This window comes from Malaya genurostris, chromosome 2, assembly GCF_030247185.1.
Source record: "Malaya genurostris strain Urasoe2022 chromosome 2, Malgen_1.1, whole genome shotgun sequence".
Lineage (NCBI taxonomy): Eukaryota > Metazoa > Arthropoda > Insecta > Diptera > Culicidae > Malaya > Malaya genurostris.
In genome coordinates, this window is record NC_080571.1 from 64620887 (window position 1) to 64634953 (window position 14067).

The following is a 14067-nucleotide window of genomic DNA, read 5'->3' on the forward strand; positions in this document are numbered from 1 at the left end:
GTAATTAAAATGATCAAACAAAACCGACAGCCTTGTTAACAGTCAATGCAAAAACATACATAGAAAAACTGATTAAATCAATTATTTTGTTTTGTTGTAAGTTATATTGCAAATATTTCTAACTTAACATAAACTAATTCAAGAACTGTTTATTCGTTTGTACAAAAATAACGAAATACAGATTTAAGTCACATAACAAATAGAATTCCAATCCATTTTATTTTTTATGTGAAAGAAAGTTCTATTAACATATAATCCGAACTCATATTTCATTTGAATGTGCGAATTTGTTCATCCATCTTTTCACTAATATTTCCGATACTTGCGAAACCTTAGACCAGAAATGCGGAAGTCGGTTCGGTTGACCATCAACTAACATAATCTACATACAGAACGAAATAGTTTTATTCAAAATTAAGAGGATTCTTCATAGTCTTATCAAATCGCGCTCATCACCCTGTAATTCTGAAACCGGTAATGGGATCCAGATGAAATTCAAAAAAATAATATCCAAAATCAAATGTTTTGTCCATCATCTAAGAAGATTCGAAGCTCGAAAACATTCGTTCGTTTTCACTTCGTCGTTTAAAAACAGAAGAGAGAGACATTTTAAGATTTTCTTCTCTTCAACAAAATTGTGACAAATTAAATTTGTTACCTGAATTTTCGAACTGATTTCTGAGCCAGAACTTAATTCCTAAGTTCAGTTTCAGAATTCAATTTCCAGAATTCATAAACTGCAAGATGGAGCTAAGTTCAGAACTTGAGTTCAGTGTCAGATCCTGAACCCTGATTCAAAATGTCGTTCATAAATTTCGCTTGTTTATACCCGGTTTTAACCTTTTCGGTCGTTCGCCGTACCTAATTCAGAAATTTTTGGTTCTGGTGTAAAGCGATTCCGTACGAAATCGAAGGTTGATTTTTTTTGTATTATTTCAATTTGGTTCAAACATTGCATTTGCGTTCTTTATGATATAAAGAGAAAATTTGCAACATAAGTTTGCTATTTTTACTCTTGCCTTACTTTTGAGAAGGGACTAAGAAAAAATCGCTTATTCAATAATAATAAAAATTCAATAATATATATACCAGAAACGGTGGGTCTCAAGGCGCTGGTCTTACAAGCCAATTGTCGTATGTTCGAGTCCTGGAAGGATTCCTAACGTCAATAGGATCGTAGTACTAGCCATGCAGTGACTCTGTACTCTGAGAATCGGCTGCGAAGTTTGTTGAAACAGAAAGGCCAAATTGCACAAAAGGAATGTAATGCCAGGACTTTGCTTTGGGTCCGATCGATTTGGCATCTTCGGCAATATTTTAGGATTAGGACTATGTAAAAAAATCAGTGTTGCTGGAAAAAATATTTATATAACTCAAATAACACTTAAAACTCAAATATCTCGGAATACGTATTTTTGATTATTCTATTTTTTTTATATGTTGTAGCTGAAGTTCAAAATAAAATACCGTCAAATTTTTAGAATGGAAAATTATATTTGAAAAAGTTACATATTTTCATAATAACGTAAATGTTTATGGTATATATTTTTCTTTCAACAAAATTTTATGAAAGAACGATAAATTTCCAACAAATAAAAAATGTTAATCAAAATTTTGCTATTTTTTCCATAAATACGTTCATTTCTTAAGGCAATTTACATAAGTTTTTCTTCGCCGTAGCATCACTTTTACATAGAATTCTTATCCTAATATAATACTAATATAGTCCCAACGATTTGAGTTTAATAAAACATATTCTTCTTATTTTTTAAATGTCATAATAGGTATTTCGTTATTTATTATTAAATCTACTTAAGAACATTATTTGAACCAACTGATTAACTGCCTTTAAATTAAAAAAAAAAGCTGAGCTTTTTATACATTTTGTTGTTAATTTCGTAACTTATTCTGGGTTTGTTTTTATCAGCACATCATTTTTATTAAAATTTTGCTATTGGATGAACTAATGGACGCAGTAGGAGTCGGAACTAACCCTCAAAAGGGTCAATTATTAAATTGAGACTTCAATTGTCTTTATGAAATGAACAAGAAGTTTCATGTAAGAAAGGTCACGACAAGCAAGAATGTCTAGAACTGGGACATTGGATAATCTACCTTGGGTACGCAAGGAATTTAATAGTTGAGATCTGACATCACGATACTCCACGCATGTCCAAACGACATGATCAATATTGCGATAACCTTCGCCACAAGCACAATGATTAGTCTCGGAAAGTCCAATTCGAAGGAGATGTGCATCTAACGTGTAGTGATTGGACATGAGTCTGGACACCACACGAATGAAATCCCTACTCACATCCAGTCCCCTGAACCATGCCTTTGTCGATATTTTAGGAATAATTGAGTGCATCCACCGTCCCAGATCGTCTCTATCCCAAGAAGCTTGCCAGCTGGCAAGTGTTCTTTGGTGAGTCGCGCTATAGAATTCGTTGAAAGCAATCGGTCGCTCATAAATTTCACCCTCAATAGCACCACATTTGGCTAATATATCGGCTCTTTCATTGTCTGGAATGGAACAATGAGCCGGAACCCAAACTATTGTGATTTGATAATTATTGTTCAATATATCGTTCAGGCACTGTTTTATTTTGCCTAAGAAAAACGGTTCATTTTTGCCAGCAGTGTTTGAGCGAATGGCTTGAATTGCGCTCAGACTATCTGTGAAGAGAAAATAATGGCTGGGATATAATGTGACGATTACACTCAAACTATAATGAACTGCTGCTAACTCTGCTATATAAACAGATGCAGATTCTTGAAGCCTAAATCAATCCGAAACATTATTGTTGAATATACCAAACCCAGTAGCCTCTTCAATTCGTGATCCGTCCGTGAAAAACATTTTCTCAGAGTCAATATGCCTGAACTTACTTGAAAATATTTTTGGGATTTCCATCGAGCGTAGGTGTTTCGGGATTCCACGCACTTCGCGCTGCATGGATGTGTCGAAAAATAACGTTGAGTCAGGAACATATAGGAGGCTGACACTGATAGGAATATATCTTAAAGGGTTGATTTCCTGTGACATATGGTTAGAATATACTGTCATGAATCTTGTTTGAGATTAAAGCTCAACTAGCCTATCGAAGTTATTTATTACTAGGGGATTCAATACCTCACATCTAATCAGCAGTCGCGACGAAAGCTCCCAAAAACGATCCTTCAAAGGAAGAACTCCCGCCAGAACTTCAAGACTCATTGTATGTGTCGAGTGCATGCAGCCTAAAGCAATTCGCAAACAACGATACTGAATTCGCTCCAGTTTGAAAATATGAGAGTTTGCAGCGGAACGAAAGCAAACGCATCCATATTCCATCACTGAAAGTATCGTTGTCTGATACAGTTTTATTAGATCTTCCGGATGAGCACCCCACCAAGATCCTGTTATTGTTCGAAGAAAATTTACTCTTTGTTGGCATTTTGTTATCAGATACCTAATGTGTCCTCCCCACGTGCATTTGGAATCAAACCACACCCCGAGGTATTTGAAAGTCAAAACCTGCGCGATCATTCTTCCCATCATATGGAGCTGGAGTTGAGCAGGATCATGCTTCCTTGAAAAGACGACCTGCTCTGTTTTCTCCGCAGAGAATTCGATACCAAGATGAACAGCCCAAACGGACAATTTATCTAAGGTATCTTGCAATGGTTTTTGCAGATCAATATCTTTGGGTCCAGTAACTGAAACCACGCCATCATCTGCCAATTGTCTTAGTGTACATGGGGTTACGAGACAGCTGTCAATGTCGTTTACATAGAAATTATACAGGAGCGAACTGAGGCATGAGCCTTGCGGGAGACCCATGTAGCTAATTCTGATTGTTGCCAAATCGCCTTGTGAAAAATACATGCACTTCTCTGACAAAAGGTTGTGCAAATAATTATTTATTATCGCTGGAAGTCCATATTGATGGAGCTTGTCTGAAAGAACATCAATGGAAACTGAATCAAATGCTCCTTTAATGTCTAAAAATACAGAGGCCATTTGTTGTTTTTGAGCGAAGGCAATTTGGATGTCAGACGAAAGTAATGCAAGGCAATCATTCGTTCCTTTATTTCTTCGGAAACCAAACTGAGTATCTGATAACAAACCGTTCGTCTCGACCCAAGTGTCGAGACGTCGTAGAATAATTTTTTCGAACAATTTTCTGATGCAGGACAACATTGCAATGGGTCTATATGAGTTGTGATTGGAAGCTGGTTTCCCCGGCTTTTGAATGGCGATAACTTTCACTTGCCTCCAGTCAGGTGGAACAATATTTTGCTCAAGAAACTTGTTGAACAATTCCAACAAGCGTCTTTTTGCGAGGTCGGGCAGATTCTTCACCAAGTTCAATTTAATTCTGTCCAACCCAGGAGCGTTATTGTTACAAGACATGAGTGCTATGGAAAATTCCATCATTGAAAAGGAGCTATCAATGATACCATTGTTTGGAGAAGACTCCCTAATAATGCTATGCGTAGGAACAGAATCTGGACAAACTTTCCTCGCAAAATTAAATATCCACCGATTCGAGTATTCCTCACTCTCATTTCCTACGTTACGATTTCTCATTCGTCTGGCCGTATTCCAAAGAGTGCTCATTGAGGTTTCTCTTGACAAAATGTCTCCAATAGCTGCATTTATTGACCCGAAGTAAGTTCTTGTACTTGGTTTCTAAAACCAAGAATTTTTCAAAATTCTAAAACCAAGAATTTTTCAGAGTTCCTCCTCCTCGTTTTATAAACGTTTTGAAAGCATTTTGTTTCGCGTGTTTAGCATCTGAGCACTCTTTGTCCCACCAAGGGTTTGGAAGCCCTCTGTTAGACGATGGACCTAGAAATCGTTTGGTTTGTGTGGGGGGGGGGGTTGTTCTCTCTTTCGCTTTTGAACTCAATTGAATAATTCTTTTGTATGTTTAATGGGATATTCAGGTTCCTTAGCCAGACTTGCCCTTGTAGCCAACGTTGAATTGTCCCCTCCTTAGGCATCACATGGTCCCGTACCATGCGATGTTCTATATCATACACTGAGGATACTGCACTTAAGAATATCATAAGTCAAATCTTATGATTGTGTCAATTTTCAATTTTTGACCATTTCATTGCTGTCATATGGGATTCATTACAATGAAATAGATTTCTTTTAACAGCTTTATGATCTGTATACGATACACGTGTACATTTCATACGTCAGCGCAATGAAATTCATAGTTGCATCTTGTGTGAAAAAAATCATTGTTGGCGCGTATGATACTCGATCAAATATAGTGCAAACATGGCTTCCGCTGATGATTTACTTCAGGATCTTCCGATTCCGGCTAGTGCGTTGCAAGTATTTACGGGTAATTTTAACAAGTCTATTTAATGCTCTGTGACTTGATTGATCTTTTTATGTTCAGAGTGCGGAGTGGATATAACCGCCCTAATAAAGCGGAAATTATTGATGCTATTTCTTCTGCCCAAGTAAATTGGAATAATAATTTGATTCGGAAATGGATTTCAAGCTGGCGGAGCCGTAATGTAAACCATTGTATTTTGTTTCGCACTAAGCCTAATTTTCTTGCGTTTTTATTCTAGAATCTGGATGGAGCGATTATTGTAAGTGAAAGTTAGAATCTCCAATCTAACGAACGATCAAAAAGTGAAGAGAAACTTGAAGTTTACTCCGACTTTAAAGGAGCCATAATTTCCGATCACAAGACAAGTGAGCATCCAGAAGAAGGTATTCATTTAAGAAAATTAGATAGTAAGTAAATGTAAATGAATTTATTATAAAAACGTGCTTAATCCACCTAGCAGTGAGATGATACCTTTTTTTATCAATCCGCATGTGTTTTTTGCATGAATATTCTTCGGTGCTTTAGTTCTCATGACTTTTTTTAATGACCGCCGTTTCAAGCCGCAATTTAAAGTTCTATTCACTTATTACTCTGCAATGTCGAAACTGCAAATCGAATCGAATTTAAAATCTAAACGTGTAACAATCGATTGAATATTCCATGAGATGTCGAAATAAGTTCCACTTTAGAGTTTACGGTTGTTTACGGTACTACCAGAACCGGTATTCAGGAACCAGCAAAACCGAAAATGGCCATAAAATAATCACCCTTATTTTGAATAACGACGTATTGATTTTGGGATTGAATGTGTTTCGGTCGAATCCTAGCTACTTTTGATTTCGCTAGCGTTATTGGGAATACAAATGTAATACGATCGAAAAATCAATACGTCGTTATTCGGAATAAGGGTGAATATGACCAATGAATTGCCATAATTTTGAGTTCAACTTTGAAGCTTTTTTGGATTGTCATCTTCTATATCGGTATGAATATCACCCTGTGATTCCAGAATCGGATAAAATTCATTAATTTTGTATTGGCAATTTGAATTTTTGTTTTTGAAATTTGATTTGGCCTTTTTTGAGAAATCGATTGAGCTTTGAGAAACGATTCGATACTGGAACTGGAATTCGAAAATCGGTGTAGCAAATGTAGTTTATTTGGTTATCGACTATCCAAATCTACAAACCCGATATACCTGTGAAATGAACATTTCTATACTAATCATCCTGCATCCCCTAAACCGGAAGTTGAATCTGACTAAAAAGCAAGATGTTAAGACCTTTCATTTGAATCTTAAGACCTTTCATTTGAATCTTAGATCGGTTTAGCCATCTACGAGAAAAATGAGTAACACTATTTTAATTTCGTTTCACATATCATCCTGTAGTTCCGGAACCAGAAGTCGGATCCAAACGTAATTCAGAAACCTTGTTAGGGCGCATACGACTTTTCATATGATTCTGAATTTGTAGAACACGGTTGAGCCGTCTCCGAGAAAATATTTTGTCGCACACGCATTTGTTGAACTCTACGAACTGTTTCAAATGGTATTTGGGTGTTATGTTCTTCCAGCAGTAAGCTGTAAGTAGTTTAAATCGGTATAATTATGGAATTGCTTTCAACTCGAAAATTCTGTCATAATCTGGTTTAAATGTGTCATATTCGAACAATTATGTTGCCAAAAACGAACCGTGCTAAAATCGGTCCGAAGCAAAATTTCACGAAAAAGTATGCTGTATACAGTCTTTTTGGTACTTCGAAGCAATTGTATAAAAATCCTACTACTGGAATAAGGCAAAAAGTCACTTACACAAAAATATCGATATCTCCGTTAAAAATGGATGGATTCTAACAATCTATGGATGGATTCTTGTTGGATAGCTATTACCTTGCGGAATCTAAGTCTAAAAACATATTCCGTGTTCAAGGTCAATTGTGACAGATATTGTCAAAAAACTGAAATTGCATTCTTATTACTATATTATTTATGTCATACACAATACTTATGAATTTTCTAAGAAAACTTCTATGACTTTCACTGTAAAATAGTATGATGTTCATACGAGGCACGTTTGATTATTATATGTCACTAGAAATTTTCATACATGAATCGTTATGAAATTCGTAGATTTGTGGGTTGATATTCATAGCTTGCTCTTTAATAGAAAAAATTCCATACATAGTTCAAAACTATGATATTCAATAGAAAAACTTATGACGAAAAATCAAAATACATTCGTATGATTTTCAGTGTAGTTATTCTTATATTGGCAAAGACTAGAAAAGTTCTTTCTATGTTGATATTGTGGTGCAGCTACATCGGACATGAAATGAATTTTGTTCACATGTAACTGTTTTTATTTTGTCGCATAAAATCAATTAGTTTTGAGATAAAAACGTTTACGGATATAGAATCGCGACGAAAATCTTCAGAAACAACAACAAAACTTGAACGACATCGCTTAAGATAAATCGCATATCGAATTTCAGGGGTGACTTTGAACTTCATTTTGCAGTACAAAAGTGTAGTTTTCTGAAAATTATAAACAACTAAAAATTCTCCTTGCTGCAATTTTTTTGTATTTTTCTAAAAAGTATATGCTCTCTTCTAACTTATATGCAATTTTTCTAACTTTCAATTAAAATAGGAAACAAACTCTTCCTTCTGTTTATGAACGCAAATTGTGACGCATTGTTCAAAAATAATTTCATCAAATTATTGTTCATACATTTCATCAAATAAACTTTTTTTCAAATGAAGCTTAATCTATGCATTTTTCGCATTGCCGTTAAAAACATTCAACTGTTACATTTTCACATGTCAAACTAGTTTGCAGTTCTTAGGCCGAAATTGAGCAAAGAATGAAAATTCGGTTTGTATTTCAGTGTTCACTTCTTTAAATCAGTTGTAGGCTTCTTTTGGTCATTGGCCTTTTTTAACAGTTGGCGTTTCCCGACCTTCCTAATTGTTACACAATCACGTTGACCAGGCATTGGTCGGTTGGTTTCATCATCCTCGTTAAATTTCATAACGGTGTCCTTGATGTTTTTATCTAGTCCACTGGCTGCCATCGATCCAATAGTATAATGCACACCGCTCTCATTCAGTAATCTTTTTGGTAACGTTGCCGTACATATTATCGTATTAATTGTTATCTTTATTTTCTCGGCTGTCCATGACTTAGGCAGTTCAGTTCAGAGTTGAAATTGTTCAGTCCAGGTCGTCACACAATGCCATCGTTACCCGTGAACATTTAGCTAAAAACAAAACAAATGCCATTCAGTAACCACCGAATTCACCTGATTTGGCTCCCTGTGACATTTTCTTATTCGGTCGACTCAAGAAACCGCTCCTTGGAACGCGTTTTAGGACTCGATTAACGAGTTTATGGAAAAATCGCAGATGGCTCTGATGGCCATACCGAAAACTGAATATAAAAAATGTTTCAAGGATTAGATCAAACGCTGGCTTAACTGTGTTGCAGTCGATGGGGGATACTTTCAACACTCAAACATTCATATTTCAGTGACTTTCCCTGGTATGTTTGATTTATAATTGTGGAGAAATCGTAAAATAATTCGAAGATGTGAGGTTGGGTGCTGTTTTCAAATCAGGGAAAACTGATTTTATCACCAGTATCAAATTTGTACATGAACTGATAATCACTCTCATTCTGGTTTACGGCCGTATGCGATACGTTCGACAGTATGTCAGATTCGTATTACTGTTTACGTTCGAATCAATCGTACTTCCATACATCGTACATAACATAAGAACAACGCCAATCTAACTTTAAGTTGTAATGAAAAATGTTTTATCTCATTTGTTATTTGGCTTGTTTTTTCGCTGATTTGGTATCATCATTCTTGTTTACGTCCGTATCAACCGACAAACACATACTTTCGAATACGAACAAACCATTCTTGTTTTTACCAGAATGTGCAGCATTTGTTCAAACTCAAGTGAATTGAAAAATCGTTCAAATGTTTACAAAATACATGGGATATATCAACGAAACAGCATCACTCAAAGTGCAAGGAGGAAGTATAGTGACCAAGACAATAAATGAAGTCGATTTAAGTGTGCATTCACCGGATTTCAAAGGGAATAGCAACAATTATATAAACAAAAATTTACTGACATCACTTTTATTGAAAATCACTTTGGCCCTTATTACCGGTGTCACTTCACGGTGAAAACCAAGTGAAGTGACTGGGACCCTTATTATGGGTATCACTTCATGGTGGAAATCAAGTGAAGTGAATGTAGGTCCTTATTACGGCAGTCGCTTGAGAGACAAAAGTTATTACTTGGATGAACTTGCTGCCATCATGAACATCACGCCACCAACATTTTGTTAAAAAAAATAGTTTTTTTCACCACAGTGATCACTTCACTATGCGTGATACCGGTAATAGGAAAAATCAAGTGAAGTATGTAAGTGAAGTGAACGTGAAAGTGGAAGTGAGAACGGTAATAAGGGCATTTATATTTTCAAGCACTACTGTTCAGCTGCTCGTTTCAATTTTTTCTTTTTCTTTTTATCTTTTTTGCCATTCTTCAGAACTGGACCCTCCTGCGGTTCTTCGTCCTTTGCCTTTGTTCCCTGTTCTAAATTAATGCTAAGAATTGCATCACAACTGGGATACAGTACGAACTCAGTACCGGAAACCTTCCGCTGACCAATGTATTTCAGAACCGCCTGTTGCTGAAATGCGAGATCTAACGATTGCTGATGAGATAGCAAATTAAGTTCTTTGGTCGGTATCTTTAGAATACAACACTCGTATCCGTTAACCTGCAATTATTTATAAAAAAAATCAGATCTCAGTGCGACTTCTATCCCCCATTTCAGGAACTTACTTTGAACGTCAGATCCAGTGCATAATCTTCGTCGACAACAGGCCAATTCTGCTCAAACAACCCACCCTCCCAGTTGATTTCGTCCGAGCTAGGATTCAAACGATGAGGCAACGCCAAAAACTGTTCCCACAATTCGGAAGCAAAATGCGGTGCCATCGGAGCGAGCATAATGATCTGTGCTGCTATTGCTCGCTCATATTGCCGACTAAATGCAACCACCTCCGGTGAAGATCGCCGAATAGCATTCGTTAGACCTTGCATTTTGGAAATGCCTACACTTAACTGATGCGAATGCTTATAATTGAATGTAGCACCGGCTACAAAGTAGTTTCGTGAGTCCCACAGTTTGGAGTCCTGTTCGTGAAACTCGTCTGAGAATGAAGCGCTGTGATCTAACGGGATATCCGTTCGATGTAATCGGTAGTCGTACATTGTCATCCATATGCGCCTCAGCCAGTTCAGGATTCCCGGGAAAGCTGAAAACGGTCGCGAAAGATTAAATTATATTATTAATTCAGATAAAGCCATCAAAGTCGTATTCCACTCACTCGCTTCTGACCAATTTCTGTGCGAAGTGGGAGCAACATCACCTAGCAAAATTAGTCTCAAAGTATCACATCCATGCTCTTTCAGCACATCCAAAGGATCAACTCCGTTCAGTTTAGATTTGGACATTTTCTCCCAGAGCGTAACAACGGGTAGACCAGTAGACGTTTCAATTGCTTTGTTCTTTTTTTCATCCACAATGGTAACCTGGTCAACGGGTAGATATTTTCCGCTTTCTTTTAACCGAAACGAACGACCCATAACCATGCCCTGAATCAGCAGACGCTTGAATGGTTCCGGAGATGGTACTAACCCTTTGCTGTACAAATAATGGTTCATGAACCGGGCATAATACATGTGCAGAACAGCGTGTTCTTTCCCACCAACATACAAATCAACTGGCATAAATTGGTGGGAATAGTTCTCATTGAAGGGACTCTGCTGATTTTTTGGATCCAAGAAACGCAAAAAATACCATGAACTATCAACGAAGGTGTCCATTGTGTCCGTTTCACGTGTTGCTTCTTCCGATTGACAATTGGGGCAGGTCGTTTTCATCCAGCCAGTGTTCTGAGAAAGTGGGATCCCTACAGAATCCAATGGCAGTTCAACCGGTAACTGCGATTCAGGTACTGGTACGGTTCCACAGCTTGGACAATGTATTATTGGGATTGGTGTTCCCCAGAAACGTTGGCGAGAAATCAACCAGTCGCGAAGTTTTGAACTTGACGAATAACACTGCGATTCTATCCGGGAAGCGTTTTCGGAATCAATATCCGTTATGTGTTCAACTGGGCATTGATGTATTGAAGCTAGTTGGCGGTCTCCATCAACCGATGCCACTCCCAAATAAAAGTCATTACCCTCAGGATAAATAACTTGTTCCGTAACAATAACAGGGATCGGTTTTCCCGTAACTGGATGTTCAAGCTTTATGTTCATTTTTTGTTCTTTTGCATTACTTCTATTGAGTAAATTGGTCGGATTTACTGCAACAAACAGTGCTTCTCTTAGCAACTGAGGATTGCTGACCCAAAGTGGAATAACTCCGTTTTCACCAATTATCTTTAGGTCGAATACGTACCCATCGCACTCACCAATCCAGTGCTTTTGCAATTTAATAATATCTTTCCAATCTTTCAAAATCGAATCCGACAAACCATCATACAATGACTTAGCAAATTTGGTGGTCTTGATGAACCATTGTCGCAGTATCTTTTTCTCGACCTTAGCCCCCGAACGCCAAGAGCACCCATTGTCATCAACCTGCTCATCAGCTAACACCGTCTCATCAACTGGGTCCCAGTTCACCAATGCTTCCTTCTGGTAAGCCAAACCATCATTATACAGCATCAAAAACAACTTTTGTGTCCAACGGTAATACTCTGGGTCGCAAGTCGCCAACTCCCTTTCCCAATCAAAACTGAACTGCAGTTTCAGAAACTGGTCCCTCATCTGTTGAATGTTTTGTTTTGTCCAACGGTCAGCCGGGATGTGCCTTTGTATAGCGGCATTTTCCGCCGGAAGCCCGAATGCATCCCAACCCATCGGGTGTAGAACGTTGTCACCATTCATACGATAGAACCGTGCCATGGCATCACTTATGGTGTAAACCCGAACATGGCCCATATGTAAATTACCAGAAGGGTACGGAAACATTGAGAGCACGTAACGTTTCGGTTTCGGACTGGTAGTATCGAACCTATAGTCGCCCAAATTATTATGCCACTTTTTCTCGATTTCCAATTTCATTGCGGATGTTAAATCTCGAGTATTCTGAAAAACATAGACATATTCAAATTTACGTTCGTTTTAGATCTACAAGCACAAACAACCAATGTTGAAGCCGATGACGAAGAGAATTTCCGGAGCCATCGAATATCAGATTTAGCCGTCCTCAATGGTATCGATTGCAGGACACCTACTCGTAACAAGCTCATCAGAACCTGATTCGAAAATACCTAACAATAGCAGCGAAATAAGCACACTACAATAAAAAAAAAAACCATTACACAACAAACGAGTTGGATAACTGTCAGAACGGACAGATCAAAACAAACTCGAACAAAAACAGTATCGTACGCATGCGCAGAAACACCGCAACCACGTGCGTTGAAACAGCTGATCACCGAGAAAACGAAAAAAAACATCACTTTCGTCGATTGTTTTCAAACCAAATTTGCCGGTTCACGAGAACTTCCACCACAACCCTATCTAAAATCGACCAAAAATGGACACGCTAAAAATTATTTCTTAAAAATCTGCACAGAAAAATATACTTACTTATATTTATAATATAAATTGTATTCGAAATACGTATATGTGATGTGACGTTTATTATACATGATTTATAGTGTTGTAAGATACACAGTGAATTTGTATAGTGACGTGATATACTTATAACAGAATTAAATGGTAATATTAAAAAAATTATCCTTGTAAAATCATTCTGTTCAAACACTCAAACGAAAAGTTAATGTATTGTTGTGTTTTAAATCAAAAGCAAACATAACCATTGAGAAAACAAAAGATGAATTTCTATGTACAAACATGGACAAACAGATTGTTCATGAGTTAATTTTTACTTTATGTTTTTTTTTCTCTAAAATCTAATTCATGAATCGGATTTTTTTTCTAAACAGTGTTGCGAACCACAGTGTATTCAAAATGAGCAAATACGATCTACAAGATGAGATTCAATTCAACAAGACTTCTAACTCTGTATACGCTATGTTCAAACGTGAACGAGATACAATTCCATTCGCTTCGGTTAGCAACGATATGCACGGTATCGAGTATGGCAACGGAAAAACGACGACATGACGACGATTCAACGATTCACCGACAGTTACCAAAAATATAGCGACCCCTTGAGAATGATAAAAATAATCTTCTCGAGCAGCACTGTTTAAGTTACTAAGAACAAGTCACCAAGGCACCCAAGAATAAATAAACAAACAATTTTAGAACTTATAGCAAATGCGTGAAAGCGTAACAGGAATGAAATGAGAATCAATAAAATAGTTTTAAAAAAATTGACTACAGTTTCAATAACAGATCTAATGGCTCCCAATGAAGGTTAACTATCGCGAGTAATATTTCATTACTCTAACTAGTAAATACGCCCTTGTGGTGGTGGAGTCTCGAAGGCGGTAGATGCGAATTGTTTGATAAAAAATAAATTCATGGTTAAGGAATAAAACCAAACCAATCTGCAAGATATATTTGTGTGTTTTCTAATGTCCTATTTTTTATGATGTAGGATATATATGAGATATAAAAAAACTGCCATGTCGTATTACAGCATATTGT

General features: G+C 37.0%; 1 protein-coding gene across 2 annotated transcripts; it reads right to left on the minus strand.

Annotated features, from left to right (window-relative positions):
- Positions 1–9478: 9478 nt before the first annotated feature.
- LOC131430268 (leucine--tRNA ligase, mitochondrial) lies at positions 9479–12784 on the minus strand. 2 transcript variants are annotated; one of them, XM_058595096.1, is made up of 4 exons: positions 12591–12784; positions 10758–12531; positions 10210–10685; positions 9479–10144 (listed from the first exon to the last, which is right to left on the minus strand). In XM_058595096.1, exons 1-4 carry the CDS (start codon positions 12693–12695, stop codon positions 9848–9850), a joined length of 2652 nt encoding a protein of 883 aa, XP_058451079.1. In that variant the 5' UTR covers positions 12696–12784; the 3' UTR covers positions 9479–9847. The 2 variants fall into 2 exon arrangements, with proteins under 2 accessions (XP_058451079.1, XP_058451078.1); XM_058595095.1 differs by having other exon boundaries at positions 12588–12784.
- Positions 12785–14067: the final 1283 nt, after the last annotated feature.

Excerpts from the sequence above, each read along its gene's own strand:
- LOC131430268 (XM_058595095.1), bottom strand. The coding sequence starts at position 12,695 with ATGAGCTTGTTACGAGTAGGTGTCCTGCAATCGATACCATTGAGGACG. Across the intron at positions 10,686-10,757 it reads CAGAAATTGGTCAGAAGCGA|CTTTCCCGGGAATCCTGAAC; the intron begins GTGAGTGGAATA and ends GACCGTTTTCAG. Across the intron at positions 10,145-10,209 it reads CACTGGATCTGACGTTCAAA|GTTAACGGATACGAGTGTTG; the intron begins GTAAGTTCCTGA and ends AAATAATTGCAG.